The sequence below is a fragment of the Corapipo altera genome, unplaced genomic scaffold (assembly GCF_003945725.1).
Source record: "Corapipo altera isolate COAL_440 unplaced genomic scaffold, ASM394572v1 305, whole genome shotgun sequence".
Lineage (NCBI taxonomy): Eukaryota > Metazoa > Chordata > Aves > Passeriformes > Pipridae > Corapipo > Corapipo altera.
Window position 1 is genome coordinate 122,914 of NW_020885011.1, and position 25,784 is coordinate 148,697.

Sequence of the window (25,784 nt, forward strand, 5' to 3'; positions counted from 1 at the left end):
CCGACCGGGCCCCGCTCCGCGGCCGAGCAACAGGTGCGCGGGGTCGCCGGCCCGGGGCCCGGCCCCGGCCCCGCCCGCCCGCTCCCGGGGCCACCCGCGGACATCACTGGCGCGCCCCGCCCCTCCTGCCCGCGGCTGCCGCCGGCCCCGGTCATCTTGTGTACCGGCTCTCCTCAGGCCGAGCCTGTCCCTCCCGCTGCGCCTGCGACCCGGTCCCCGGGCGCCCTCTCCCCGAGCCGCCCCCGTTCTCCGTGGTGGGTGAATCTCCTCCCGAGGAGGGCACGTCCGGGAATGTGAGGAGCCACCGGGTCGTCTCGTCCCGTTCCCGTAGCAGAGGCTGGGCCACAGGCAGAACAGCCCCCCCCTCCCCACGGCCGGCTCCTCGTCCTCGGGCTGCTCGGTAACCAAGGACGTGTGGCTGGGAGGTTCTGGCTCCTGTTCCGTGGGGGCTGCCTGGTGCTGCAGCGTCCCCGGAGGGGAGCGGGTTTCCTCTCCCGTTGGAAGTAAGCCGCTCCTGTGAGGCTGCAATTCCTGATCGACACGGAGGGTCCAGTGGTGTGTGTGCACGGGTGGGTCTTATTGTCCAGAGCTGAGGACGTCTCTGGCAGCCCAGGATACATGAGGTTCGAGCTACATGGTCGGAGGAGGGCACCGCCGTGGGCTGGAAGGGGTCTCTCAGAACCGACCCTTTCCTTTAGCTATGTGAGCAGAGTTAAAGTCAGCTGGATGGGCAGGTCCCTTGAGGGAAGAATTGTTGTCGAAGTGCCCAGGGTTGGATGAGCTCACCAGGGACCCCCAGTGAGCGGGGGACACAGGAGAGGCACTGTCCTGACTTCATAGGTGACTGGGGGAATCGTGAAAGGAGACTGTGAGCTAATTTGCCAGAAAGCCAATAAGCGGAGTGTGAGATCTCCCCTGGGAGAGAGCGTTCCCGCGTGCTGTGCCCGCCGGTGCTGTGGAGCCCATGGGGGCACAGCCCTCGCTCAGCCCACGGGCCTCCTGCCCGGCTGGAGCGGTGACGTCACCGTGTTTACACGGGCTCGTGGCAGGTTCTGCCATCAGGAATGTGGAGAAGGCCCCGCGTTGACGAGCGTGGTGCTGTCAGCTCTCGTGTGCAGCCGCTGGGCTGAGGGGAGAATTGGCTGCGCTTGTGCTGAGTTCAGGCCTTTTGAGCTTGGGAGAAATGTGTCGAGGCTGCAATTTCTTCATTGCAGTCATAGTGTTTGGCACTTTTCAGCGTGATTTTTCTTCAGGAAGCTATCCCGAGCCATCAGCAGTCTGAAGAGTTATGCCAAGTTTGGTCCCTGCTGTGGTGCCAGTTCTCTCTGTGACCTGCCAAACAGCCCAGTTCAAATGGGACCTGGAAAATAGCCAGCAACTCTCTGGGTTGTTCTTCCTATTCTACTGACTGTCTCATGTGTTGCTGCATCTCATTTTGCTCCCCTTGGGAAGTGGCACGAGGAGAGGTGGTCTCACCGGGTGCTTTTGGGGACAGTCCTGTTACAGCTATGATGGCTGTTGTGGGAGGATCCTGCTTGAGAGGATGTTGCATTTAAGAGTGCAGAGGCAGGAATGAGTCGCTGCCTCTGCTGTGTCCGGCTCTGCCAGCATCTGCTGTTTCCCAGCCTGCCGAGGAGCTCTCTTCCCAGTGCCCTGCCTGATGCATCATATGTGTGCCTTGTTTATTTCGGGTCTGCTGTAATGAAGGCAGGGTGACTACTTGCCAGGCAGTGGGAAATTCCTTAGTGCCACAAGGCAAACAAATTCCCATGGTCCTGCTGACCGCACCTGCCTTCAGCTCCTTCTGCTGATCAGAGGATGGGGCGTGTTATTGGTCTCCCCAGCTACTCCCTTCCTTCTCCCCTTTTCCCAGCAGCTGTGTTGTTTACCAGGTAGGAACAGAGGAAAGAAACACCGCAATTTGGGAAAGAGGGAAGAATTGATTTTCGTGTTGCTCACGTGCTGCCCATCCTGCCTCTTTGCAGCTGCCTTCCCTGGGTGGCAAAGTGACCCTGCCTGTGCTGGTGTGGTCGGGTGCAGCAGACGTCTCATGGAAGGAGCATTGTCCTCTGGCTATAAATAGCCTGGCTCCTGGCAGGCCACAGGCTTTGGGAACAACTCTGCTGGTGTCCTGGGGACTTCTGGCCCCGCTCACCTCCCGTAGGTAGTAGTTGGACTGTGAGGAGCCTGTGCCACTGCTGCTGGAAGAGCACAAAGTCTTATTTGCTGATTTGTACATCTGATTATGGGCTGTAACTGGACATCAGCGCTGCTGAAAGCAAGGCAGGGGCAAATAAAAAATTGTTTTTTGACACCTGAGAGATGAAAGGGACAGAGGCACCTGTAGGCTGCACAGGAACACTGACCAGGGCTGAGGGGGTGACGGGTGCAGTTTGGGCTGAGGAGGGTGCAGTCTGGGCTGCTGAAGGCACAGCCATGTCTGTCAAATAGTATCTGTGTGGACCAATTACTTGGTAGAGTGTAGTAGCACTCTGAACTAAAAAGCCTGAGAGGAGGAGGTTTGTGGGGAAGAAGCAGGAATGTGGGTATAAGTCTGTGTAAAATCAGCCCTGGGAATTGCTCTTACCAGTATTGCTCTGAAGTCCTGTAGTCTGTAGCAGGGAAGGAGTTTGCTCTCATCTGTTTTTGTCACCTTTAATCTGTTTTCTTGTGAGCACACCTCGGCTCTAAAGATAAGGAGGGAGAAGGTGGTTCTGGGCCCTGGCACTGCTAGAGACCAACGGGGACTTTCTTACAGAAAAGCCTGACAGCTCGGGACAGTTTTGAGTGACTGGGAGAGGTGAAGGCTGCTGAGGCATCAGCCCAAATTTATAATGGGACTCCAGTGTGTCCAAGGCTTTCCCTTGCCCAGGGTCAAGTCTTCTTGAACCATACCGACTGCGTTCTGGGGGACACCTGGAGTCCGGTAGGACTGGGGAGCTTCTGAGCTGTGGTTGGGAACCTGTTGGAAGGGCGTGTTTGGGTGACAAGGATGAGGCTGGGAGCAAGTGGTGCAGAGTGCCAGCCTGCTGAGTCAGCATGACTGGCCTGGAGCAGCCGTGCTCTGGACCCTGCCTGCTGCCTGCCAGGCTATTTTTAAAAATGTGGCTTCCGTGTATTCTGACTCCTCCTAGTTTTTTAATTTCCCCCACCGCAAGCAAAAAACCAGCACTGCCACAAAGTCTCTGGGAGCAGGGGTGTGGAAGGGCAGCAGTTTCTGCTCAGGAACAGAGTCTGCTGCTCGTGAGTCCAGCTCAGCCGGCTTCTTGTCAAGTGTCGTGCGGGGAGGGGGAAGCAGGATGTGCAGCAGCATGGGCCATTGCTGGTGGACCCTGCCAGAGGAATGCCGTGGGCTCTGTTGTGTCCCGGGGGCTAACCTGGCCTTCCTTCCCTTCCAGAACCTGACTGTCAAGGCTGTCGTGTTATGACGACCCCCAATAAAGGAAACAAGGCCTTGAAGGTAACGCAGAGGGTGGAGGAAAGGGGCGTGGGGGCAGGTGTAGGCATCTGCCCCAAGTGTGACACGTGTGTGCTGCTTTCTCTCCCAGGTGAAGCGGGAGCCAGGCGAGAATGGGACCAGCTTGACAGATGAGGAGCTGGTGACCATGTCCGTGCGGGAGCTGAACCAGCATCTACGGGGCCTGTCGAAGGAGGAGATCATCCAGCTGAAGCAGCGTCGGCGCACACTGAAGAACCGGGGCTACGCAGCCAGCTGCAGAGTCAAGCGTGTTACCCAGAAGGAGGAACTGGAGAAGCAGAAGGCAGAGCTGCAGCAAGAAGTGGAGAAGCTGGCCTCTGAGAACGCCAGCATGAAAATGGAACTCGATGCTCTCCGCTCCAAATACGAGGCTCTCCAGAACTTCGCCAGAACCGTGGCCCGGAGCCCCGTGACCCCTGCACGAGGGCCTCTCACCTCCAGTATGGGGCCCCTCGTCCCTGGCAAGGTTGCTACTACCAGTGTCATCACAATAGTGAAATCCAAAACGGACGCCCGGTCTTAGTGAAGCGAGTGCTGCCTGAGCTTGTCTGTGCAGGGCAATTAGGCACAAAACCAGCCTGGAATCCCCAAAGCACAAACCCTCTCCACATGGGTCCAGGTTCCTTCGACTTGGCCCAGGACTGGCCCGCTGATAGCTCCAGTTTATTTTGTTGTGTCCAGATTGGTATGAGCAGTGGTGACGCGTCCCTTGTCCTGTGCAGACAGAGCCTTCCACCCAGCCGTCTGTAGCCCTCGGGTGCCCTGGGGATGGACTGTGAGAATTTGGTTTTCTACCCAAAGAAAGTCTGTGCAGCATGGCTGATGGAAGGGCGGGGGGTGGCCCAAGGGAGGCTTTCTTCCTGGGGGCTGAGAACCCTAATTTTGGTCACTTCCAAAGGCTTTATTTAATGACTGTTCTGGGTGGTGCATCTCGGCACATGAACCTGCTGCTTTTGTCTCCTTTGGTACCCGTAGTTGCAGTCGGGATGTTCTGTGTCGTAGGTTTTTATTCCTTTCTAGGTGTGCCTCTGTGCCCTAACCGTGGGTTTCCCTCAGATGTCCGTGGCATTAGCTGTGTAAACTGGCAGTGGTGGGAAGGATGACACTGCCGTGCTCTGCGGCTGCAGCCCCAGCGCCAGGGCCCTGCAGGGCCCAGCACCCTGGGGAGGGACGGTACCGTGTGGACTGCAGGCCGGTTTTGTGCCTAATGTGTTGCACTGAACAAGACCAAAATCACTAGTTGTTCCCATGTTTTGAGGGTATCAAGTGTCTCTAGTGTGATGGTTTACACAACCAGTTTATGTGGTTAAATAGCCCTTTATTTAAAGAGAGAAACATCATTTTAAGAGTTATTAAATTATCTAAGTTTAAAATTGGACAGAAGAGAGAGCGTATTTATAGTCAGCTTTTTTTACCTGAGAAGGAGAGAATATTTGACCATATGAATGGGGAAATATTCTCGGAGACTTTGCTAGTTAAAAGTTAATAAATAAATAATTTTAAAGTTTCTCATGAACCTCCTGCAAACTGTTTGTGGCTCTGAGGTTAGTTTTTATAAAGAGTTCTCAGACTTTATTTATAAAACTTAGAAAAAGACAAAAAAAGAGGCAAGTCCTGTTTGATATCTTTTTGCAATTGTACCAAAAGTGACTTATTCTTGACCTTGCTGGCTTCTGTCATGTCCCCTCATGTTGGGTGCTCTGCTCCCTGAGCTCTCTGCAGCACTGTGCTGGTGCCGGTGCCTTTGCCGTGTGCTGTCATTTCACACTGTCGTTGTTTTCCCTAAACTCGACTGAGAGATTGAGTTGGAATCTCTCTGAATTCTCCAGAAGAATTCTGGTGCGCAGGCAAAGGTGCTGCTGGTTTTGAAAGCAAGACTGGCTGGCTGGTGCAGTGATGCCTTCCCAGATGTGTGCAGTGGGAGCATGGGCAGCTCCTGCTGAGCAGCCGACAGCAGGTAACTCGGTTACCTGGATAGGAAAACACTGCACTGTCCTTCCTGCAGCAAAGCTGGCAGAGAAGTAACATGAGGGAGGCTTGTCTAGGTTTAGAAGACTGATGAGATTTATCTCTGGAATTAGATCCTGTGGTCAGAACTTGTGTTGCTCTCATGGCTCCCTTGACCAAGGGGGGCAGGTCTGCCCACTGGGCAGCACGGGACCGGCTGGTCCCTGGTGTCTGTGCGTTGCTGGCCAGTGAGCTGTGGCAGGGTCACTGTCCTTCCTGGGGCAGCTTCCACCTGGGGGTTGGGAGAGTGCTCAGACTCACAGCTGTGACATGGTTGAGAAGCTGTTTGTGGTGAGGCTCCACTTCCACAAACACTTTGACCCCCTTCTCCCCTTCCCAAAGATTTGAGCTGATTTACTGAGTTTCAGAGAAACAGGACATGAGGATGAAGCCCATGTGATCTGGCTGCTGAGGGTCATCTGAGGAGAGGGGACAGACTGGGATGGCACAACTGAAGCTGCAGTCTCATGGAGAGGCACAGCCATACTGGGTGGGTTTTGGGGATGTTTCTCATGTTGCTGAACTGATACTGCTGTCCCCTGGGCTGAGGAGCAGATCAGCCTGAGAAAAGCTGCAGTGTGGCAAGAGGAGCAGGTAGTTGCTGGGGATTTCCTGCTGGAAGAGGAGATCAGCTTTGCTCTGAATGAGTGGGAGTTTAGGGAGTTGTTTGGGATTCTTTTCCCAGTGAACTTCCCGAATGGGGAGCAGGTTAGAACATTGCCTCTGCAGGTTAGACTTCCCCCTTCCAGCCCTGGACTTTCTTTTCTCTGAGCTGAAGTATCTGACATGCCACTTCCAGCTGCACCACATGGGCCATGCATTGTGCAGCACTCAGCATGGAGCTTTGGGCTCCGGCCTTTGTCTTCCAGCTGGTGGCGTGGTGCCTGGAAGAAGTGAGATTTTCCAAAACACAGTTTTGGAAAAAAATAGTCCTGGGTTGTCAGTCCCAACCCTGTCCCGCCTGGACCTGGCCTGAGACTGAATTGGCCAGAGCGCTTCAGAACCCAGCTGAGGCCTGAGCTGGGCGGGCCGGGTGAGCGGCAAAGGTGTGTGTGGGGCTGGTTCAGAGCTGAGCTCCACAGCTGGAGCCTCTGGTGTGAGGAGGGCTCCATCGACACAGCAGGTGACGGTGGGCAGCCCTGAGCCATGGAGGGCTTGCTCCCTTTGTGCTCTGTGGCAGGGAGTGTGTCCGGTCCTTCCCTGCGGCGCTGCTCTGCTGTGAGGCAGGATAGGGCCGGCAGCAGCACTGACTGCACCAGATGTTAATGCTCTTGTTCCCCCTGCCCTGCACTGTCCTTGCTTGCTTGGAGCCCCAGCCTGCTCCAAGTGGGCCTGTGTGTTCCATGAGGACTTGCCATGTGGGGAGGAGCGGGTGAAGGCCATGGCTGAAGGGTGTGGATGTGGTAAACAAGCTCTGTGGTGCTGGGCAGGATGTCAGCGAGTCCGCGGTCCCCTCCGAGTGCTGCTTCCCTATGGTTTTGCTTTTGATCTCAGTGAAGTGTAGGACCCCGAGTGTTGTATTTCTGCAGTGTCCAAGAAGTCTCCAGTCCCCTGCCAGCTGGCTTCCTGTGCCCGTGCGAGGTGGCCCTTGCCCAAGCTGTCATGCTGACTTCTCTCGTATATAGTGTTCTGGAGTGTGACAATTCTTGTTCCTGAGGTGCTCGTCCGTTTGGTTTCCTGCTGTGAAGGCTGTCGTGTTTTCTTTCTTTTCCTGGTGCTGTTCCGGGGGGTTGGGGAAGGGTCCTGGTCCTGCCCCAGCCTGCCCGGGGAGCGTCCCCGGCACCCCCGGGATTTGTGTATCTTGTGAATTGTGTACAGTCGCTCCCGGACGGAGCCGGGGCTGGCGGACGGCGGGGTCAGCCCGGAGGGCCCCGGGCTCGGTGCAGGCGGTATTTATTGCTAAGTTATTGGCGTTATTTATTCTGTACAGTGTCCGCCGCCTTTGTACGCGACAATAAACCGCTTCAACAGCCGCCGCCTGCGCGTCCTTTGGGGGCCGCCCGGCGCCAGGGGGCGCTGCCGCGCGCGGGGGCGGTGAAGGAGGCGGCGCGCGGGCGCTCCGGCCGGAAGGCGGAAGCGGCGGAGCCGGGCCCGGTGGCGGCGGAGGCGCGGCGGTTCCGGGGCGATGGCGGCGGGCGGCAGCCTGAGCCGCTCCGAGCGGAAAGCGGCGGCGCGCGCTGAGATCCTGCAGCAGGAGGAGCAGCGGGACCGGCGCAGACAGGTATGGCACGGCACGGCCCGGCCCGGCGCGACCCGCCGTCGCGGGCCGCCGTGAACCGCCTGCTGTGCACCGGGCAGGTGTTCCGCATCTGGAGGAAGCCGCCGGCGGAGCGGAGCCCCGAGGAGTGCCAGGTGCTGAGCGAGAGCGAGGACATCGTCCGGGAGCTGGAGCGGCGCCGCAAGCGGCGCGAGCGGCTGCGGCGGCGGCAGGAGGAGGTGGGCGGCGGGCCCGGGGGAGCGGGGCGGCGATGGCGGGGAGCGACCCCGGCCGCGGAGAGGAGCCCTGCGCTCCGGGCGGGACGGCAGCCGCCAGGCTGGCCATTGCGGGGGAACTCTGCAGCCGCAGCGGGCCTTGGTGAACAACGGCCGTGCCCCGGTACCGGGAACGCGGCTGCCCTCCCGGGGCTGCCCCGCGTTTGTCTCCGGTGAGCCGTAGTCTAGCGGCTGCCAAGAGTGTGGCTGTGTGGGCATGTCTCCCGGGAGGGTGGGTCAGCAGGTCCTGCTCTCCAGGAAGCTTTTTCCCGTGATCCTCCATGAAAAGCACCCATATCCTTTTCATTTGGACACCACTGCTGATCATGTTTTGTTGCTTTTCCTGGGCCAAGCCCATCTTCAAACGTCCAGGGATATCCCTGTTCCCTCTGCCTCAGTGGTGCAGTGTATCTCCGAACCATGTGAACCTGCTCAGGTGTGTTTTTTCAGGTGTGTGATGAACCAGAGGAGCTGAGGAGAAAGGCAGCTGAGCTGGCGGCAGCTGTGCGGAGCGCCAGGCACCTCGTCATCTACACGGGTGCCGGGATCAGCACGGTGGGTTTTCGGGGGAGCAGCTGGAGCCCCTTTGGGGGGGGTGTTCTCTGGACTGTTCTGTGGTTCCTGAATGGTCATTGAGCAGATGTTTGTGACGAGTCCAGGATGCTGTGTGAGTCTGTGGCCAGCACAGTGCCTAGGCTGCATCCTGGTCATTCCTGCTGTCCAGGAGATCCCACTGTGTGCAGTACATGTGGCCTGAGCAAGAGGACACTGGTCATGCCTCACTTGAGTCCCTTCAGTGACTTTTGGTGTAAAACCTCCAGCTGGTTAGCTCAGGAGCATCGTGTGTTATCAGACATGCAGGGACAGCTGGGGGCTTGTTGGAACTTACAAACAGCAGTTTGAGAATTGTTTGGTTTCAGTGGCCCAGGGGAAAGCAGAAGTTTGGTTCTGCCTCTTGTAATGTGACAGCTGTCACCTTTGTGTGAGCTGTGAAACTCCAGTCTCTGCTGACTCAGAGAGTGGCTCAGGGCAGGGGCTGAGTGCTCGTGTCACCCACACGGTTGCTAGAGATGCTGAGTGTGCGGTACCAGAAACCAGAGTCTGGAGAAAATAAGAAAAGGCTTAAGAATGGAGTTCTTTGCAGGGAAATGGGAAGTACCAAAGGTGAAAAAGAGCTCTGGAGGGATTCCATAATGGTAACATTGGAGAAAATAAATGCTGGAGGTGCAAATGTGAGTTGTAAGGTAGGAGAAAAGAGAGAGAGAAAACACATGAAAAAGTTTTCCTGTGATTAGGGAACCACTGTGCTGGAAAACTTGGAATGAATGAAAAAGCAGCCATAGATGAGGTGTCTGTGGTTGTCCCGGGTGGGCCCAGGTTGGTTGTGTTTGTGTACAAGAGCTGTGACCCCCCCATCAGGCCTTGTTTTCTCTCCTGGTGACAGGCAGCTTCGATCCCGGACTACAGAGGCCCCAATGGCATTTGGACACTGCTGCAGAAAGGCAGGAGCATCAGGTGAGGAGCGAAATTCTGAGCTGTGTGGCAGAAAACTGATACTGGAAGAGGCTAATGGCAATTCTAACTCTTTTTTCTTCCCCCCTTGCTCCTTGTCAGGGCTGCAGACCTGAGCGAGGCAGAGCCCACGCTCACCCATATGAGCATTGCCTGCCTGCACAAGCACAACCTGGTAAGATATTTTTTCCTCACCTCACTCATGCCTAAGAATGATAAAGCAGGGAAGAAAAATCTTTTCAGGAGATTGCCTGACTACGGTTTTGACTCAAGTGGCTGCACATCCATGTAGGAAAATGTGTCTGAGTCTTCCTTAGTGAGCTCCAGGCCGCAGCTCTGGCAGTTTTTCCCCTGGTGCCTTTTCTTTAACATGTTGTATTTGTACCTGGTGAAGCTGGTCTGGCCGCAAACCAGCCAGCCCTAGAAAAGCTCTGTTTAGCAGGAGGAGGCTTTCCACTTAGCTTTCACAAAGGTCTGTTCTCCACTCTCTTATCCTGTGGGTCCTGCTGTGATGTACAGGCTGTTGGTGTGATTTGGGACAGCACATCACCTGCTTAGAGCGACACCTGCGGGGTCTGTGTGAGCTCAGCATTTTGTTCCCTTCAAGGTGCAGCATGTGGTGTCTCAGAACTGTGACGGGCTGCACCTGCGGAGCGGGTTACCCCGAGCTGCAATATCTGAGCTTCACGGGAACATGTACATAGAGGTGAGTGGCCAGAGCAGGACGAAGTCACTGTTCAGTGGCCTCACAAGAAGAGGATGTAAACTCTTGATTTGTCACTACCTCAGAAGGAATTAGTACAAGGGCTTGGCTTCTGCACAGTTCCCATCTTCAGGCCATCACTTTGGGGTGAACTAGTTAGCAAGCACCAAACCCATTTCTGTAGCTCTTTCACTGTACTCACTGGAGCCTTCTGACTCCTCTTCCTCAGCCCTTCTCAGCATATAGCCAAAGGCTGCCTGCAGCTCCACGTGCTAGTTGAGGTTTTCCAAGTTAGCATCTGATCCCTGATCCCATCTATAGCTTCCAGCACAGTCCCCAAAAGTGCTTTTCGTCTGAGAGAAGTGGCTGGCTCCTGGCCTCTCATTCGAGGGATGCTGATGATGTGATGGGTTTTCTGCTTTTGTCCTGCACCAGGTCTGCACTTCCTGTACACCCAACAGAGAGTACGTGCGAGTGTTCGATGTGACGGAGCGCACAGCCCTGCACAGACATCACACGGGCAGGATGTGCCACAAGTGTGGGGCACAGTTGAGAGATACAATCGTCCACTTTGGGGAGAAGGGGACATTGAGACAGCCCCTGAACTGGGAAGCAGCAACAGAAGCTGCAAGCAAAGCAGATGTGATTCTTTGTCTGGGTTCCAGCTTAAAGGTAACTTTAGACACTCGGTGAAGACCGTTAGCAGCATTCCCTCTTGGTGATACACCTTGGTGCTCAGCGGTTTCCTCCCAAACAGACAACTGTAAACTCTGGTGTCAGGATTCGCCCACCATCTGTGATAGTCTCTCTTCCTCCCTCTTTCCCCTCCTGGTAATACATTCCTTTTCCTCTCGCTGATACGGTTCACAGTGGCGTGTGCCCGTGGCTGTGCTGATCGTCTCTGCTTTATGGCAGGTTTTGAAAAAATACCCACGGCTCTGGTGCATGAGCAAGCCCCCCACCCGTCGGCCCAAGCTGTATATTGTGAACCTGCAGGTGAGAGAGAGCCCTCGGCACTGGGCTTAACAGGTGTGGGCCAAGGGGCTATGGCTGTGTGGGGCCGAGCCCCTGCCTGGCGCCGGGCAGGAGCCTCTGCTGCTGCCCCGGGGAGGTGCCTGCAGCCGGCTCTGCTGTCGCCCGCAGTGGACCCCGAAGGACGACCTGGCTGCCCTGAAGCTGCACGGCCGCTGCGACGACGTGATGCGGCTGCTGATGGCGGAGCTCGGGCTGGAGATCCCGCGCTACGACCGGTGAGAGGCCCGGGCCCTGCGCGGCGGGAGCGCCCGGCCCGGGGCCGCCGGCAGCGCCCACCGCCGCCCTCTCTCCCCCTCCGCAGGGCGCGGGACCCCATCTTCGCGCTGGCAGAGCCGCTGCGCCCCGGGGAGGAAGGCACGCACTCGAGGAAGCCGGTGGCGCCGCCGCGGGAGGAGGCGCGGGAGGAGCCCCGCGAGCAGCCCCGGGAGCGGGAGGAGGCGGCGGGCGGGCGCGCCGGGGGGTGGCTCGGCCGCGGCTGCGCCAAGGGCGGCCGGCGCAGGAAGAGCCGCTGAGCGCGGGGCGGGGCGGGGCCGCCGGTGACAGCGCGGCCATGCTGCGCAACGGGGCGGCGGGCGGCGGCGGGGCCGCGGGCGGCGGCGGCCACCGGCCCGTGCGCGTCTGGTGCGACGGATGGTGAGTGGGGCGGGCGCGGGCTCGGCGCTGTCGCGGAGCCGCGGAAATAAACCGTGTTGGCTGCGCTGGTGCCTCCGGCTCCTCTGTCACCGCGGCGGGACGGGGACGGGGCCGGGGCCGGGCCCGCGAGAGAGCGGCACCTTCCCCTTCGAGCTGCGCCGGGCGAGCGGCGGCGGACGGGAGCGCCCTCGGGCTGCGGCCGGTACCTGCCGGGCAGGGCCGGGGGAGCCTGGGCCCCCCAGCACCGGGGCCGGATCACTGCGGCGGGAGGGAGCGCTGCCGCCGCCCCGGGGACCGGGCGGTACCGGCGCAGCCCAGCCCGGCAGCAGAGAGACCTTCAGTCCCGGGACAGGTTGCCCGCGGGTCCCGTCGAGGTGCGTCCCGGTGTGCCCGGGCTGACCCGGCCCTTCTCGTTCCAGCTATGACATGGTGCACTATGGCCACTCGAACCAGCTGCGCCAGGCACGGGCCATGGGCGATTACCTGATCGTTGGGGTCCATACGGATGGTAAGAGGTTTTCCCAGGTTTCACCCCGTGCAGCCGCTCAAATCACCCAGCAGCGTTAGCCCTGAGAGAACAGAGAGCTCCTGATATGGTCACCTTTCTTCCTGCATCTGTTCCAGGAGCAACAGTGTCCAGGAGAAAAATGTCCCTTCCCTGGGTGAGGGAGTAGAGTAACCCCTGTCATGCTTTCAGAATGAGGGTTAGGTAGGTCAGAGCTTGCAGGTTCTGAGGGGTCATCTGCATTGCATGCTGTAAAAACAATTAAACCAGTTGAAAATCAGTCTGGTTTGGCTCGTATTAGCTGCAAAACTGATGTTCCAAAAGAAGCTGCTGTGTGGAGAAAACTCATTTAAAGCCCATCTGGAATTTAAGTGACGGGAACAAGTTCTTGCATGTGAAGATGTATTTTAAATGGGTTTATGGATGCAGAATTTCTAACATGAACTAAGTGTTGTATGAAGCTACTGTTTAAGAGGGTAATTTCCCCTGGAGGGATGCCCAGCACATCCCCCCAAGAGGAAGCACTAAGACTTTTGCCTTTCAAATAAATTCCAGGGCCCTTGTTACATGTTTAGGAAATGCAACTAAATCAAAGTCTTTTCTGATTTATCTGGGGCTTCCTTTGTTACCAGAGACTGATCCCAAGCTGAGGATAAGCCTGCAGTGAAGTTCACTTGCCCATGGAATGAATGAGGCTGCTGTGGCTGAGGATCTCTGTAGCTGCAGGACGTGCTTCTAACTGGATTTTAACTAGATTTTTGTTTCTCCCCCAGAGGAGATTGCCAAGCACAAGGGCCCCCCCCGTCTTTACGCAGGAGGAGAGGTACAAAATGGTGCAAGCCATCAAGTGGGTGGATGAGATTGCTCCTGGAGCTCCCTATGTCACCACGCTGGAAACCCTGGACAAGTACAGCTGTGACTTCTGTGTGCATGGGGGTGAGTGGGGTTCGAGGCAGGGGCTGTGCTGCCGTGGGCCCTCGGGGGCCGTGTGCCCAGGGTGCCCTGCTGCGAACCCGGCGACATCCCGGCTGCTGCTGGGGGTCAGGGGTACCTGGAGTGTGCAGAGCTCTGCTTTCCCAACACCTGCATTGTGGGTTGGGGGTACCTGGAGTGTGCAGAGCTCTGCTTTCCCAACACCTGCACTGGGCAGCACAGCTGCTTCTGGTCTGGTGATCCGGAGAAAAGTGTCGGTTGATGCTCAGCACCTTGAAAGTGGCCAGAGCCCTTGGTTTTAACCAGCCCTTTCACTTACCAAGGTGAAATGTGTTGTTTGACAATTATCCTGAGGTTGCCCTTAGCAGCAGCAGAAATTTGTGCAAAGGAGAAAGCCATTTACAGAACTTAATTGTGAAAAACACTTGAAAAGGTAAGCGTGCAGAAATACAATGATGTTTATATCTACTTATCCTGGGATGAGATCAGATTTGAAAAGCTTCTCTCTTTATCCAGCTAATAAGCTGTTCAGGGGCTTAGCTGACTGTGTGGCCAGAGACCTAGTTCTTACTGTGAACACTTTTTGGTGTACAGTTGCTGGAGACAACCAGTGTTCTGAGGAAACATTCTTGCTGTGGGACTCTGTCCCTTCCTGTGCTGCTGCTGATGCTCATTCAACCTCAGCCCCTCCTCCTTGTCCTTCAGAAGGAATTTTGTTACTTTGGCCTGGAGTACTTTGACTCATTTTGTATATCTCTCATCTGATCCTAGCCACCTGCTATCAATAAGCTAAATGTTTCATTAAATGTAAATAAATCCTTAATCTTTACAATGTAGATATGCTCTTTCACATGGGCAGGGTGGTTATAAAATTCCTCATTAACTTAATTGCCTGCCCTAAAGGTGTCTGGTGTACGTGACCCCTTACAGGGCTTGGTGAGGGGTTGTGGCAGTAGTGGAGTGCTCATGGTCTCTACTCCAGCTGTCCTTATTTGTCCCCTCTGCCAAATCATTCCATATTTCTCCCTGACCAATACCCTTGCTCCTGCAGTTTTGCCAGTTGTGTTTGTGTAAAAGCTGAATTTGGAAATAGCTGAGCTTACCTGGGAGATTGACAGCAACCCACTGTTTGTGCTTCTCTCCTGGCACTCTGACCTGTGCTGGCAGTGTGTTCCCTCCTGTCTCTGTGCCCCGAGGGGAGGGTGTGGGGTTTTAGGAGAACTGAGCAGGACTGAGCCACCTGACTGTGTGGGAGCACTTGTGGGCTGCCAGTGCCTACTCTGCCTTCCAGCTGTTTTGGCAAAGGGAAGCCAGCTTAGCTTTCGTTTGGGAAGGTTTTGTACCATCATCAAAGTATGTGAGAAGTGTTTCTGCAGAGGAGGTTGGGAGCCAAGTGCCAGAGATGAAACAGAATTACCTCTGTGGAATGGTCACTGGATGTCACTGGAAATGCCATCATTGAGGAGTAGAATTTTCTGTTGGATGACTGTTCCATTGACTGAAAACTTGTAACATGAACTAACAGCTAAAACTAGTCCTAGAGGAGCTGAAAGGTGCTTTTTAGCACCAAGGTGGATGGTGCCTGTTTAATGTCATTCAAATAAAAATCAACTGTGCCTGCTGCTGGATCAGTGCGAGGGCACCCAGCTCAGCTTTTCTGGACTCTCTAAAAAGCAGTGGGCCAGATGGGTAATGGCATTTAACATCCAGGAATATCCTTGTCTCCACAGACAAGGATAAGTAGTCTTACAAAGCCCTGCATTTCTGTGGGGCACAGGACATGTCCCTTGTGTATACGCAGGGATTTGGATTGCAGAGTTCTAGTCTGGCTCACGTGTGGGACCTGCTCAGCTGCTGCTTTTGTGCAGGAGGGCTTGGGGCACAGTTCTGTGGCTTTTCTCTCTCTGTAGATGACATCACCTTAACTATTGATGGCAAGGACACCTATGAGGAAGTGAAGACGGCAGGGCGATACAGGTAACCTATTGCCGCTTACCTTCTTATCCTGCTTTGGGCAGTTTCTGGGATTTCATGCCCTGGAGGGAAGTCAGATGAAACACAGCTGTCTTCAGGTCACACCTGAACTTGTCTATAAATGTGTCAGCTTCAGTTGCTCTGAGCATTTTGGTTTCAGGGAAGTGGGGCAGACAGCCCTGCCCGAGGGGGCCGTCCAGTTCCTGGCAGATGCTGGTTCTGGTTTTGGAGCTTCACCAGGAGTTGGCTCTGTTGGGAAGTCTGGCCAAGGGAAGAGTTCCTCCTGTGAGCAGTTGCCATGGCGTGAGAGGGATGCAGAGGCTCAGCAAATGAATGCTATACTTGATACCAGGAGCAGGGAGAAAGAAGGCTTTCTCAGGACAGCCCCTGGTTTGGATTTATCAAGTGTCACAGGTGTTCCTGTGGTAATGCTGGGAAGACAGAGGCATACACTATCCCACGGCTTCTGCTTCATCCTTTGCTTGTCTCTTGCAGGGAATGCAAACGTACCCAAGGTGTGTCCACCACCGACCTTGTTGGCCGCATGCTGCTCATGACTAAAGCTCACCACAGCAACATAGTGAGTCAGAGGGCTTTGGGTGGGAGGTGGAGTCCAGGGCATGTGCCAGCTCTTCCCTTTTGCTGTCCCAAACAGCAGTAGAGCTCCTGGGCCTGGCTCCCAGGTGCATGGAGAATGGGCAAGCTGATTATGGGCAGTGGCAGCAAAACAACCTGCTTATGTTTGCTTAAGCCTGTCTGAGATCACAGTGCGATCCCAGCACGTGCTGCTTTGGGAAGGTGTAGCAGGATAAAGGCTGGGATGCCTCGTGATCTGTGTGGGCTTTGGGAACGTGAGGGGAACTGCAGGCCAGCCGACGGCCTCTCCCAGCGTGGAACAACACAGTGCAGCCACATCGATCTGTCAGCCTGCTGCTGCCAGAGTTGGAAACTCCTCTCCCTTCCCACTGAGCTTCATCCTTCTGCCTTCTGCTGTCTCTAGTCCGATCAGACCTTTCTTGAGTCTTGTCAGCTCATTCTCTGGTTGGGAGCTAACCTAACCAGGGGAAAGTAAAGGAAGTGGTTTTCTGTTGGTTAATGAGTCGATTTACTGAGTAATGAAGCAATCCATGAATGGAATCACCTGGATAACTGCAGGGACAAGATGAGAGACTCACAGGAGAATTCAGGGGCAGAGGGAGACGTTTTGGCGTGCTGAGCTGTTAGATTGGCTTAGCTGTAACATGTGAGTTCACACCGAGATCTGCCTAGTGCTGCTGGCTGCTGCAGAGACCCGAGCCTGGCTCTTGTGAGGGTCTTTGGCAGGAGGAGGGATGCTGTCCTGTCAGGGGCTCTCCTGGCTGAGGGAGAATGCAGGTGTGCAGCACTGTTGGGGCTGCAGGCTGGGCAAGAACCACCTTTGCTGGTGGTACCAGGCTGGGATCAGATAAGGAGATATTTCCTCTGACTCATGCTGGGACACGACTCTGGTTTAGGTATTAACCAGTTTGTCAGCATTCAGTGCCACGAGTCCATGGAGTACAGTTTGAGCCTTGCCTTCCCAGCACTTCCCACACACAAGCATATCTTGGTTGGATGAGCTGTGCGAGTGCTTAAACATTTTGACTCTTTATCTCCCTTCAGGATGAGGACCTAGACTATCGGAAGCACACTGACAACTTTGGGAAGGTAATGTGAGTTTTGGTTGTGGACGTCTGGTTGTTGTCCTGCCTAAGAAGGATTTCCAATGTGCTTTCTGGCCTATTGCAGGCTTGTTTGTTCCTCCACATGAAGCAGTAATGTCTTGGTGAATGTCTGCTGCCCCCATAAGGTAGCGCGTGCCGTGGGTGCGATGGGCAGGTGTGGCACAGGGCAGCACCTGAGCTGTCCTTCAGCAGGACCCGCTGAGCCTGTGCTGGGTTCCTTCTTTGCTTGTAAATTCCTTTCCACTGCTTCCCCTGGGATCCATGTGCCCATGGTTCCAGCACAGGGACAGCCTCTGTAGATGCTTCTTCCAGTGGTCGTGTTGTTTTGGAGGTGTTGCCTTGGGTTGGCCATGCTGTGCTGCAGAGCTCCAGGGTCCAGCTCTCAGCTCACACTGCCTCTAAAGAGCCATCAGCCCCGTTTGTCTCCCTGGGATCTGGATTGTCCCTGGTTAACGAGCTGCACCTGCAGCTCACACCAGTCTTTTTTACTCACAGGGTGTTTGCTGGCCTGGCTGAATCATCCTTAGTTCCCCCCCACACTGGGTTCTTTGAGCAGGCAGTATGGGGCATGTTGCTCCAGCATGGCCATTTCCTGGGGCTTGGATCTGGGGAGAATGGAGCAGGGCACTGGGTACCCTGAATGACCCCAAGAGCTGAGCTGTCTGCATGCTGCCCTTTGCACGGCCTGCCCTGGCCTTGGCTGCAATGTCTGTGTCCTGCCAAATCCCGTGGAGTAGCTTTGGGGAGCGGAGAGAGTGACTTTAGTGGCTGTTTGCACAACTGCCACGTGATGGGGACCGAACTTCATCCTTGGAGCTGAGGTGATCCCCTCCCAGCCTGGCCAGACAGGTGCCCTGAGACTTGGCAGAGTGTAGGTAGGTTGTGTGTTTGTTTCCTGAGCATGCCTCACCTCTCCTGAAAATTCGAGCCTGCCCTGTTGCCTTCCTCCTTCCTGAGCTTTCTTCTCGGCACCTCCTTTAGCTGGCTGCTGAGGGGATGATTTAGTCAGAGCATAAAGGGCTTTTGTGAGATTACCTAAATATTCGATGCCAGGAATGTAGAAAGTCCAAGCTGCCGGGAGTTTTTGTGACAGTTGCCAGAAAATTCAGGCGAGCAGATTGCCCGGCGCTGTGTCTCAGTTGTCCAAGCCCCCTCATGGAGCCCAAAAAGAAGCCATGTCTGGTGTGTGTTTCCACAGGGGCCCAAAGGTCACAGTCCTTGGACTGGCGTCTCACAGTTCCTGCAGACGTCCCAGAAGATCATCCAGTTTGCCTCGGGGAAGGAGCCACAGCCAGGAGACACCATCATCTACGTGGCTGGAGCCTTCGACCTCTTCCGTATCCTTGACTCTGTTTTGTCACAACATTGGTTGTGATGGTTTTGTGTTAGGAGGCACCTGACTGGATATTTGCCTTTTTTTTTTTTCTTTTTTCCTGTAGCTGTATGTGAGGGGGAGGAGGCAGGAGTGAATTCTTTCTGGCAGTTTCTTAGTCACAGGACTCTGAGAAAGGAGCTATAGCTCTTCTCTGGAGAGATCTGTGGCTATTGGAGGATTTCAGGATGGTAGTTGGATACTCTCTGTGCTCTAGTGATTGTGGTGATGACTGGCTGCCATAGACCAAGGCACTGCAACAGGGCACATGGAGCTGACACTCCATCCCTGGGACAGGCTTTGAGGCTTTGTGCCAGAACATCTGGAACAGGTAGAAATTCTGGACAGAGGCAAAGCTGAATCCATGTAAGGTGGAGCTGAAAAGATCTCTGGCTTTTACCCAGAATCCATGGAGCCTGCAGAGAGAGGTGGCGGCTGTTCTTAGGACACAGGCAATGAGTAGTGCAAGAGTTAAATCCTTGGGGTTCCTGTCTCCCACTGTCATTTTGCAGTGACTCTGTTTCTGTCTTCCTCTCCTTATTTTCCATGTGAGCTTCAACTCCTTAAACAGATCTGCAGATGTTGGGCATGTAGATTTCCTGGAGAAGGTTCACCAGCTGGCAGAGAAACCCTACATCATTGTTGGGCTGCACTTCGATCAGGTCCGTGTAGAGCCTGTCCAAAGGCAGAGCAGCTTGACCCTGTTCTCTGAACCAGGCAGGCTGTGCTCCGGGAGGCAGGACAGGGATGTATTGGCCAATACAGGAATTTCATTTTGGGAGAGAGCAAGAGGGAAGCGTGTTGCTCTCTCTGTCTTCTGACTGTGCCTGGTGCTTTGCCATAGGAGGTGAATCGCTACAAAGGGAAGAACTATCCCATCATGAACATCCACGAGCGAACCCTCAGTGTCCTGGCCTGCAGGGTGAGTGGGTGCCTCTGTGCTGTTCCAGAAATTCCCTGGAGCTCAGTAGTATTCACCTGTGCCCAGTGATCTCGCATGAGTTCCTTGGTGTGCACAGAGAAGGCACGTCTGTCATGGATCACTTGAGGCTGCCAGAGATGCTGATGAGCTCTTGGGAGGCTCCACTGAGCTCCTGTGCCATCCTGGCTGACCTGAGTTCGTGACCTGTCTGGCTGCTCTGCCTGGGCAGCAGAGGCTGCATGGCTCCTCACAGACAGACATGCTGGTAGAAAACTCTCTGCTCCCTGCAGCAGGGGAGAAAAGTCCTGAGACAGAAACATGGGGAGCCCCAGAAACACGTGCCCTGAGCAATTAGCTTTTTGGATTTGTTCTACAGGCATGGAAAGGACATTTTTTAGGGGAACAAAAAGCTGCTGTGTGACAAGCAGTGCCTGCTGAACCTACTTCCCTGTTCCTTTATTTGAGTTCCTGACCATATAGCAGGTGACCTGCTCAGGTCTCTTTAGGAAGAAGGTGGCCTCTGGCTTGTGGTTTTTTGTTTGACTGGGTTTTTTTCAAATCTGGACTCTTCATTGGTTCCTTTTCTAGTACGTCTCGGAGGTGGTGATTGGAGCTCCCTATGCTGTCACTGCTGATCTGTTAGATCACTTCAGGGTGAGTCCTTGCATACAGGTGGACATGAAGATGCTGGTATGTGACATGCTTGGGGAGGTAAAGTGATGCAGGACAACACAGGGGTGTAAAAGGGAGGTGTCCTGCTCAGTGGGTTACAGGGAGCTCCAGAGGCACTGCCAGGCTGGTGCAGGAGGGTGGCTTTGCTGATCTCCATGCTGTGTTTAGTGGGAGCAGTGGCAGGGAATGTCCCTGTCATCTTTTGGATCTTGTCAGCAACTTTGTGTCCTTCTCCAGGTAACACTTGTGTGTCATGGGATGACTGAGGTGGTGCCAGACAAGGACGGTTCTGATCCCTACGAGGTAAGGCACCAGCTGCTTTGTCAGCATTTGGTAGACACAGCCTGGCTCTGGTTGAGTTCCTGGCCTGAGAAGGTGTATTGCAGAGAATGCTGAATGGGCAGGGCTCTGGATCCCTTTCCCCACCCACGACGTGGGGCGGCCCAGTTCTAGTTCCATTTCCATCTGAGGAACCATTCCGACGCCTTGAAGGATGGGGAAAGGGAACTCCAGGGGTTTCTTCAGGGATTTCTTCTGTCCCTGACCCTGGAGGGGAGAGATGCTCCCCCCACACCCCCGCACGTGGCCCCATGGCCGGCACAGAGACAGGACACCGGGCGTGGAGAGGAGGCAAGAGAGAGTTTATTGTTGAGGATGCTACATTTATAGGGTTTAGGAGGATTCACAGGGTAACCAATAGGGTTTAGGAGGATTCACAGAGTAACCAATAGGGTTTAGGAGGATTCACAGAGTAACCAATAGGGTTTAGGAGGATTCACAGAGTAACCAATCAGAAGTCTCAAGGGGTTTACAGGAACACCCAATCACAGGAAGGGGTTAACAAGGACCAATGGGAAACACCTCAGGACACCTTCCCAGGACATTCCTGAGATAACACTGCCGTGGGGGGTGTTGGGAAGAAGAAGCATGTGTTTGCAAAGAGACCACAAAAAGCCATTTTAAGACATGTTTAAACAACAGTTTTCCCATATAATGCAGGTTTAGTGCCACACAGGGCTGTGGCAGATGATGCTGTTTTTTATCCACCCCTGAGGGCAGCTCCTTGGAGCAGAGTCTGTAAATCATTCCTAACATCTCCACTCTTACAGGCACTGTTTTGCACTGCCTGTTTCTGATGCCTTCCTGGCAGGGTGAGAAAATCTGTGTGCTTTGCTCTGTGCCAGACCTGGGCAGCTTCCATGTACATGTTCTGCCTCTGAGGAGATCGTTGTGCATCCTGCCTGGCTGGGCGCTGCAGGACCTGCCACAGCTTGGCTCAGCTGTCACTACTGAGCTGCACACCCAGGTCCCACGTGTTTTCACAGCCCAGTGCTGTGTCTGTTCACAGGAACCGAAGCGACGCGGCATTTTCCAGCTGGTGGACAGTGGCAGCAATCTCACCACAGATCTAATTGTGCAAAGAATCATAAAGAACAGGTTGGATGTCTTCGTCTCCCACTTCTGTCACATACTGTTCTGTCCAGAGTGTCTGGGGATTGATTAATGGGATCAAATTGGGAGAGAAGGGGTTGTCTAAAGGCAGAGAGTCAGCAAACTGGTCCTTCCTTTTCTGTGGCTCGGGCAGGCTTTAAGTGTGGATGTACCAGTACAGGGAAAGGAACAGCTGAACTCTGCTGTGTCAGAATGTGCTGAACGGCATATTTTTTGTTTTTTCTTCTTTATTGATGGTAAATTTCCTTGCCGTATCCTGTGCAAAAGAGCATGTTACTTCCTTCAGAGCTTTGCTGTTTTAGGCCTGAGCCCTTCACCTTCAGCAACCTTGGCTCAGATCAGTGGTAAATTTGATTTTTGGTGTTACTATTTGAGATGTCCCAGGACAGACCAAGAACAGAATAGCAGCTTTTTCCACAGAGGGAGAAGTAGTGTGGGAGCCCAGGACTGCAGTCATGTCAACAGCCATGGGGACCTCTGGGAGAGGCTGTGGAGGAGTCTGGGGGCCTCAGGAGGGTTTCTGAAGTGCTCTCAGAACAGAACAGCATAGGAAAAGGCAGCACTCTCCTGCTCCAAGTGCTTTTGTCTACAGGAGGTGGGGATGGATGAGAATCTCATGGCATTGTGTGATTGATGCAGGCTGGAGTTTGAAGCTCGGAACCAGAAGAAGGAAGCGAAAGAGCTGGCTGTACTGGAGGCCATGAGGAGGCTGGAGGAGGAGAAGCACTAGGCTGCAGAGCGTGGATGTGTGTGCCACAGAGCGCTGCAGCCTCACCCTCTGCGGGAGCAACAGCTCTTCAGGAAGGGACCCCTGACGGGGGGCAGCGCTGCCAGCACGCAGGATGTGCTGTCCTACCCTCTGCTGTCCTAGCTCCTCCTGCACTAATTACGCAGACATAATGAGTTGGGATCCCGCTGCCTAGTTTTATCTCTGTTAATCAGCCCCTGTTCCCTTTCCCAGAAGGAGATTTGAAAAAAAAAAAATTGTTTTAATTATAACTAATGTTTTAACATGTTGATGTGCTTTTACCTTCTGCCATTTCTGGCTCTTAGTAGGAGGGAAGTGGAGCAGCTGCCCAGGCCCCCTGCCCTGCCAGACTTGGCTGTCCTGACTGGGGTCTGCATTCCAGAGCAGCCTCTTGGGCAAGGGTGGGAGCGGCTTGACAGACAGTGAGAGTGGCCTCGGGTTGGGGTGGTGTGGCCCCCACAGTTCCTCCTGCAGCTTTTGCTTAGAGCCATCAGTGCTGCTGCTGGAGGTGCTTCTGGACTCTGGGGTCCACTGTGCTGCCTCTCCTCAGCTCCTGCTCCTGTGCAGACCCAGAGCTACTCTGGGTTGAGCTGGATGAAGGCAGATCATTCGCTGCTTCAGTGACAGGCAGTGGGTGGTACCTGCTGAGGGGACAGGTGGTGCAGGGACCCTCAATTGAGGCATTTCTCCACGTAAGGCATGGGAACCCTGGGACCTTCTCCCAAAGGCTCTTCCATTTGTGAGGCAGCAGGACCTGGTGCCTTGTGTGGACTGTGCTCAGAACCCCCCTTGTTGCTGCTGCCAGAATCCATCTTGTGCCCAAGGGGTTACATGAGGGTGGGACCTGGCCAGGTGAAGTTTTGGGGTTGTTTTCTGAGAGCTGATGTGCAGCATGTGTGCCCCTGTGTGGAGATGCAGGGCCTGAGGAGGACGGGTGCTGGGCTGAGCCCTTTCTGCCTCTTACATTCCAGGGTGCTGTGGTGGGTGTCCTGAGCTGCTCCCTGCACTGGGCCAGACAGTCCTGCCAGGCTGGGTCTGGTGTCCTCACTGTTGTAAACTTTTGTTGCTGATCATTAATAAAATGTTGAACAGTTGTGCACTGGTCTCTTTAGGGCTCAAGCCCAGGTAGCAGAAAGGGGGTACAGGGGATGTGTGCTGGGACTGAGCATGTTCCCTGCATGTCCCGGGGCTGGCACAGCAGCTCTGGCTCTGAGCTGTTGGCCCCTTCCTGGGGTCTGCCAGCTGCAGAATGCACAAATTCGCCCTCTGCAGTGCACGGCCCCCTCCCATGGGCACTGCAGAGGAGTTTGTCCTTAAGGACAAACAGCTCAGCCCTGGTGACGCATCCACCCCGGCCAAGCACTGAGCCACCCCCAGGACAAGGCAGGTACCACTGGTATTAAAAAACGACAGAAGCATTTAATTGCCACTGTCGCCGGGTGGGTGCTGCGGGTGTAACTCATTTGTGTGGGGATGTCAGCCCCTCTGGCTCAGCTGGAGCTGCTGTTCCTCGGGGCCTCTGGAACTGCTGCTGAGTTTACTTTGAGAACTTTTGACATATGATGTTCCTTCCTCCAAGTGCCTCTGGGCTCTTCTGCTGAGCTGTTTACTGACAGCCCCTGAGTCCCAGGGGCACAATTGAATATGGAGTTAAAATGGGGGGGTGCAGGGAAATAGCCTGAATTCCAAGTTTGTGACTTTGTTTTCTGTGGTTTGTTTGTTGTGGGGTTGTTTTGATTTGTGGGGTTCCCCCCACACCCCCCAGGTGCAGATCAAGACTCTAGTTCCAGCACCCATCCCAGGGCAGCCCCCCCAGAAGGAGATTGGAGTGTGTGTTCCCTGGAGCCAGTGCCTGTAAGTACAGCCCTGACCCTGCTGAGGGGAGCAGCAGCTTTGGCCCAGACGCCCCCAAGCAGGGCTGCAGATGGGGGGCTGCAGGCAGGAGCTCAGCGCCGAGACTGGAGTTGAGTCTGTGTTATTGCTGAGCTCAGCACCAGGGGCCTGTGGTGCCATGCTGACCCCCCTGGGGGGCTCCGGGCCATAACCGTGCTGGCCCCCCCACAGTGGGGACACTGGGCCGTGTCCCCTGCGGCAGTTGGTGGCCCTGGTGCCCACCAAGGTTCCTGCACAGCTGCAGCACCAGCAGCCTCCACCTGGGCTGGACCATGCCAAGGATGGTGCAGCAGGTCAGGGCCTTGGTGGGTCAGGTCTGCAGCTGAAGGGGGAAGCTCCTTGGCTCCTTTCCTAATGAGCACAGTGGCCACTGGGGTCAGCACAGCCCTGGGAACCCTCCCGGGGTTGGGGACTGGGGCTGGATTGGGTGCTCTGCTCCTGGCCTCACCCCAGGGAGGAGGTGCCCACCCTGGGTACCTGTCCAGGGATGCCCTTGCCAGGGAACAGCTGGTATTGGGGGGCTGCTGCCACACCTGTCTTATCACTGAGCCCATGTCCTGTTGCTGGAGCTGCCCCAGGGTCTCCTGCAGCGCAGGGTCAGCACGGCCTTCCTGTCACTGGGGTGAAGGGACAGGAGCGCCATGCCTGTGGTCACTCCCTGTCCAGCCCAGCCCCTCTGTCCCCCCACACTGTCCTGCAGCCCCCAAGGCCTCGGGCTGCCCTTGGGGCACAGGATTTTGTTCTGCTGGGTGTCTGAGCAGCCTCGGCACCACTGGAGGGAGTGGGGGTGCTCAGCAGCCCAGAGCTCCCCAGATCCAAGTGGGCTCCCCCTACGCCCCAGCACCTCCCTGCCCTGCAGGACAGACACGACAGAGCCAGCCCAAGCACTTTTATTGTTTCCCCAGAGCCACCAGTGCCGGCTCAGGACACCGCACACTCCACAGGGTCCCAGGACACGCTCACATCACCGGAGTAGTGGAGGGGCCGGGCCGTCTGCCGGTAGCAGGGCTCGGCAGGGCGGCACAGCACGAGCAGCGCCAGTGCCAGGGCAGCGCGCATGGTGCCAGCGGGGCCGCAGCGCTCGGGGCCGCCGCCGCCTTTATGGTCGGGTGGGGGTCCCGCCTCGCCGCCCCCGCCGTGGCGGCGCGACCCGCCCCTGCGGCCCCGGGACGGCGGACACGGACACGAGAGCGGCGGCAGCGCGGTTGTTGGGCGGGGCCGGGGCCGGGGTCCCCCCGTTCCCCTCGTGCCGCCGTCACTCGCGGAACTTCCACTCCTGGCGGCACATGGGGCAGTGCTGCTGCACCTGCTGCGAGTTCAGCCACTTCAGGATGCAGTGCATGTGGAAGCAGTGCGAGCACTGTCCCCACACCAGCGGGCAGTCGTCGCCGGGCACTTTACCTGCAGCACGGACACACCGTCAGACCCGCTGGGTGCGCGGTGCGCGGTGCCCGGTGCCGGTGCCGCACTCACAGTCGGGGCAGCAGCCGTTGAACGCCATCCGGCAGATGCCGCAGTTCTCGTCGTTCGCCACCCAGAGCCAGGACGCGACCCCGTGCCAGCTCCGCACGCGCACCCGCATGGCCGCCCCTGCCGGAAGTGTCGCCCCCCATAGCACCCCGCGCGCCGGCAGGAGCGCGCGCCCGCCCTGCCCCTTCCGCTTCCGGCGCGGGAGTAGCGCGGCCGGAAGTGCGGGCGGGAGCGGAGCCGCCATCATGGCCGACAAGATGGACATGTCCCTGGACGACATCATTAAGCTGAACCGGAGCC

The 25,784-nt window shown here is 56.0% G+C and overlaps 4 protein-coding genes across 6 annotated transcripts; 3 read left to right on the forward strand and 1 right to left on the reverse strand.

Annotated features, from left to right (window-relative positions):
- Positions 1 to 186: 186 nt before the first annotated feature.
- Positions 187 to 6,979, forward strand: MAFG (MAF bZIP transcription factor G). 3 transcript variants are annotated; one of them, XM_027667487.1, is made up of 3 exons: positions 187 to 400; positions 3,399 to 3,460; positions 3,549 to 6,979. In XM_027667487.1, exons 2-3 carry the CDS (start codon positions 3,425 to 3,427, stop codon positions 3,999 to 4,001), a joined length of 489 nt encoding a protein of 162 aa, XP_027523288.1. In that variant the 5' UTR covers positions 187 to 400; positions 3,399 to 3,424; the 3' UTR covers positions 4,002 to 6,979. The 3 variants fall into 3 exon arrangements, with proteins under 3 accessions (XP_027523288.1, XP_027523289.1, XP_027523290.1); XM_027667488.1 differs by lacking the exon at positions 187 to 400 and adding an exon at positions 409 to 503; XM_027667489.1 differs by lacking the exon at positions 187 to 400 and adding an exon at positions 546 to 569.
- A 592-nt stretch (positions 6,980 to 7,571) lies between these two features.
- On the forward strand, positions 7,572 to 11,719 carry SIRT7 (sirtuin 7). The gene is made up of 10 exons (XM_027667528.1): positions 7,572 to 7,706; positions 7,784 to 7,921; positions 8,408 to 8,512; positions 9,402 to 9,472; positions 9,572 to 9,644; positions 10,077 to 10,175; positions 10,608 to 10,844; positions 11,088 to 11,168; positions 11,316 to 11,422; positions 11,509 to 11,719. The coding sequence occupies exons 1-10, from the start codon at positions 7,611 to 7,613 to the stop codon at positions 11,717 to 11,719; spliced, it is 1,218 nt and encodes a 405-aa protein (XP_027523329.1). The 5' UTR covers positions 7,572 to 7,610.
- A 22-nt stretch (positions 11,720 to 11,741) lies between these two features.
- PCYT2 (phosphate cytidylyltransferase 2, ethanolamine) lies at positions 11,742 to 23,215 on the forward strand. The gene is given in 14 exon segments (XM_027667478.1): positions 11,742 to 11,840; positions 12,260 to 12,348; positions 13,119 to 13,141; positions 13,143 to 13,281; positions 15,189 to 15,255; positions 15,748 to 15,832; positions 16,894 to 16,938; positions 18,154 to 18,292; positions 18,907 to 18,989; positions 19,172 to 19,249; positions 19,838 to 19,903; positions 20,159 to 20,224; positions 21,270 to 21,358; positions 22,013 to 23,215. Coding segments are annotated over 14 exon segments (1,143 nt in total). The 5' UTR covers positions 11,742 to 11,757; the 3' UTR covers positions 22,104 to 23,215.
- A 1,770-nt stretch (positions 23,216 to 24,985) lies between these two features.
- ANAPC11 (anaphase promoting complex subunit 11) lies at positions 24,986 to 25,605 on the reverse strand. Its single transcript, XM_027667563.1, has 2 exons — positions 25,488 to 25,605; positions 24,986 to 25,415 (listed from the first exon to the last, which is right to left on the reverse strand). Exons 1-2 carry the CDS (start codon positions 25,594 to 25,596, stop codon positions 25,270 to 25,272), a joined length of 255 nt encoding a protein of 84 aa, XP_027523364.1. The 5' UTR covers positions 25,597 to 25,605; the 3' UTR covers positions 24,986 to 25,269.
- Between the last annotated feature and the right edge of the window lie 179 nt (positions 25,606 to 25,784).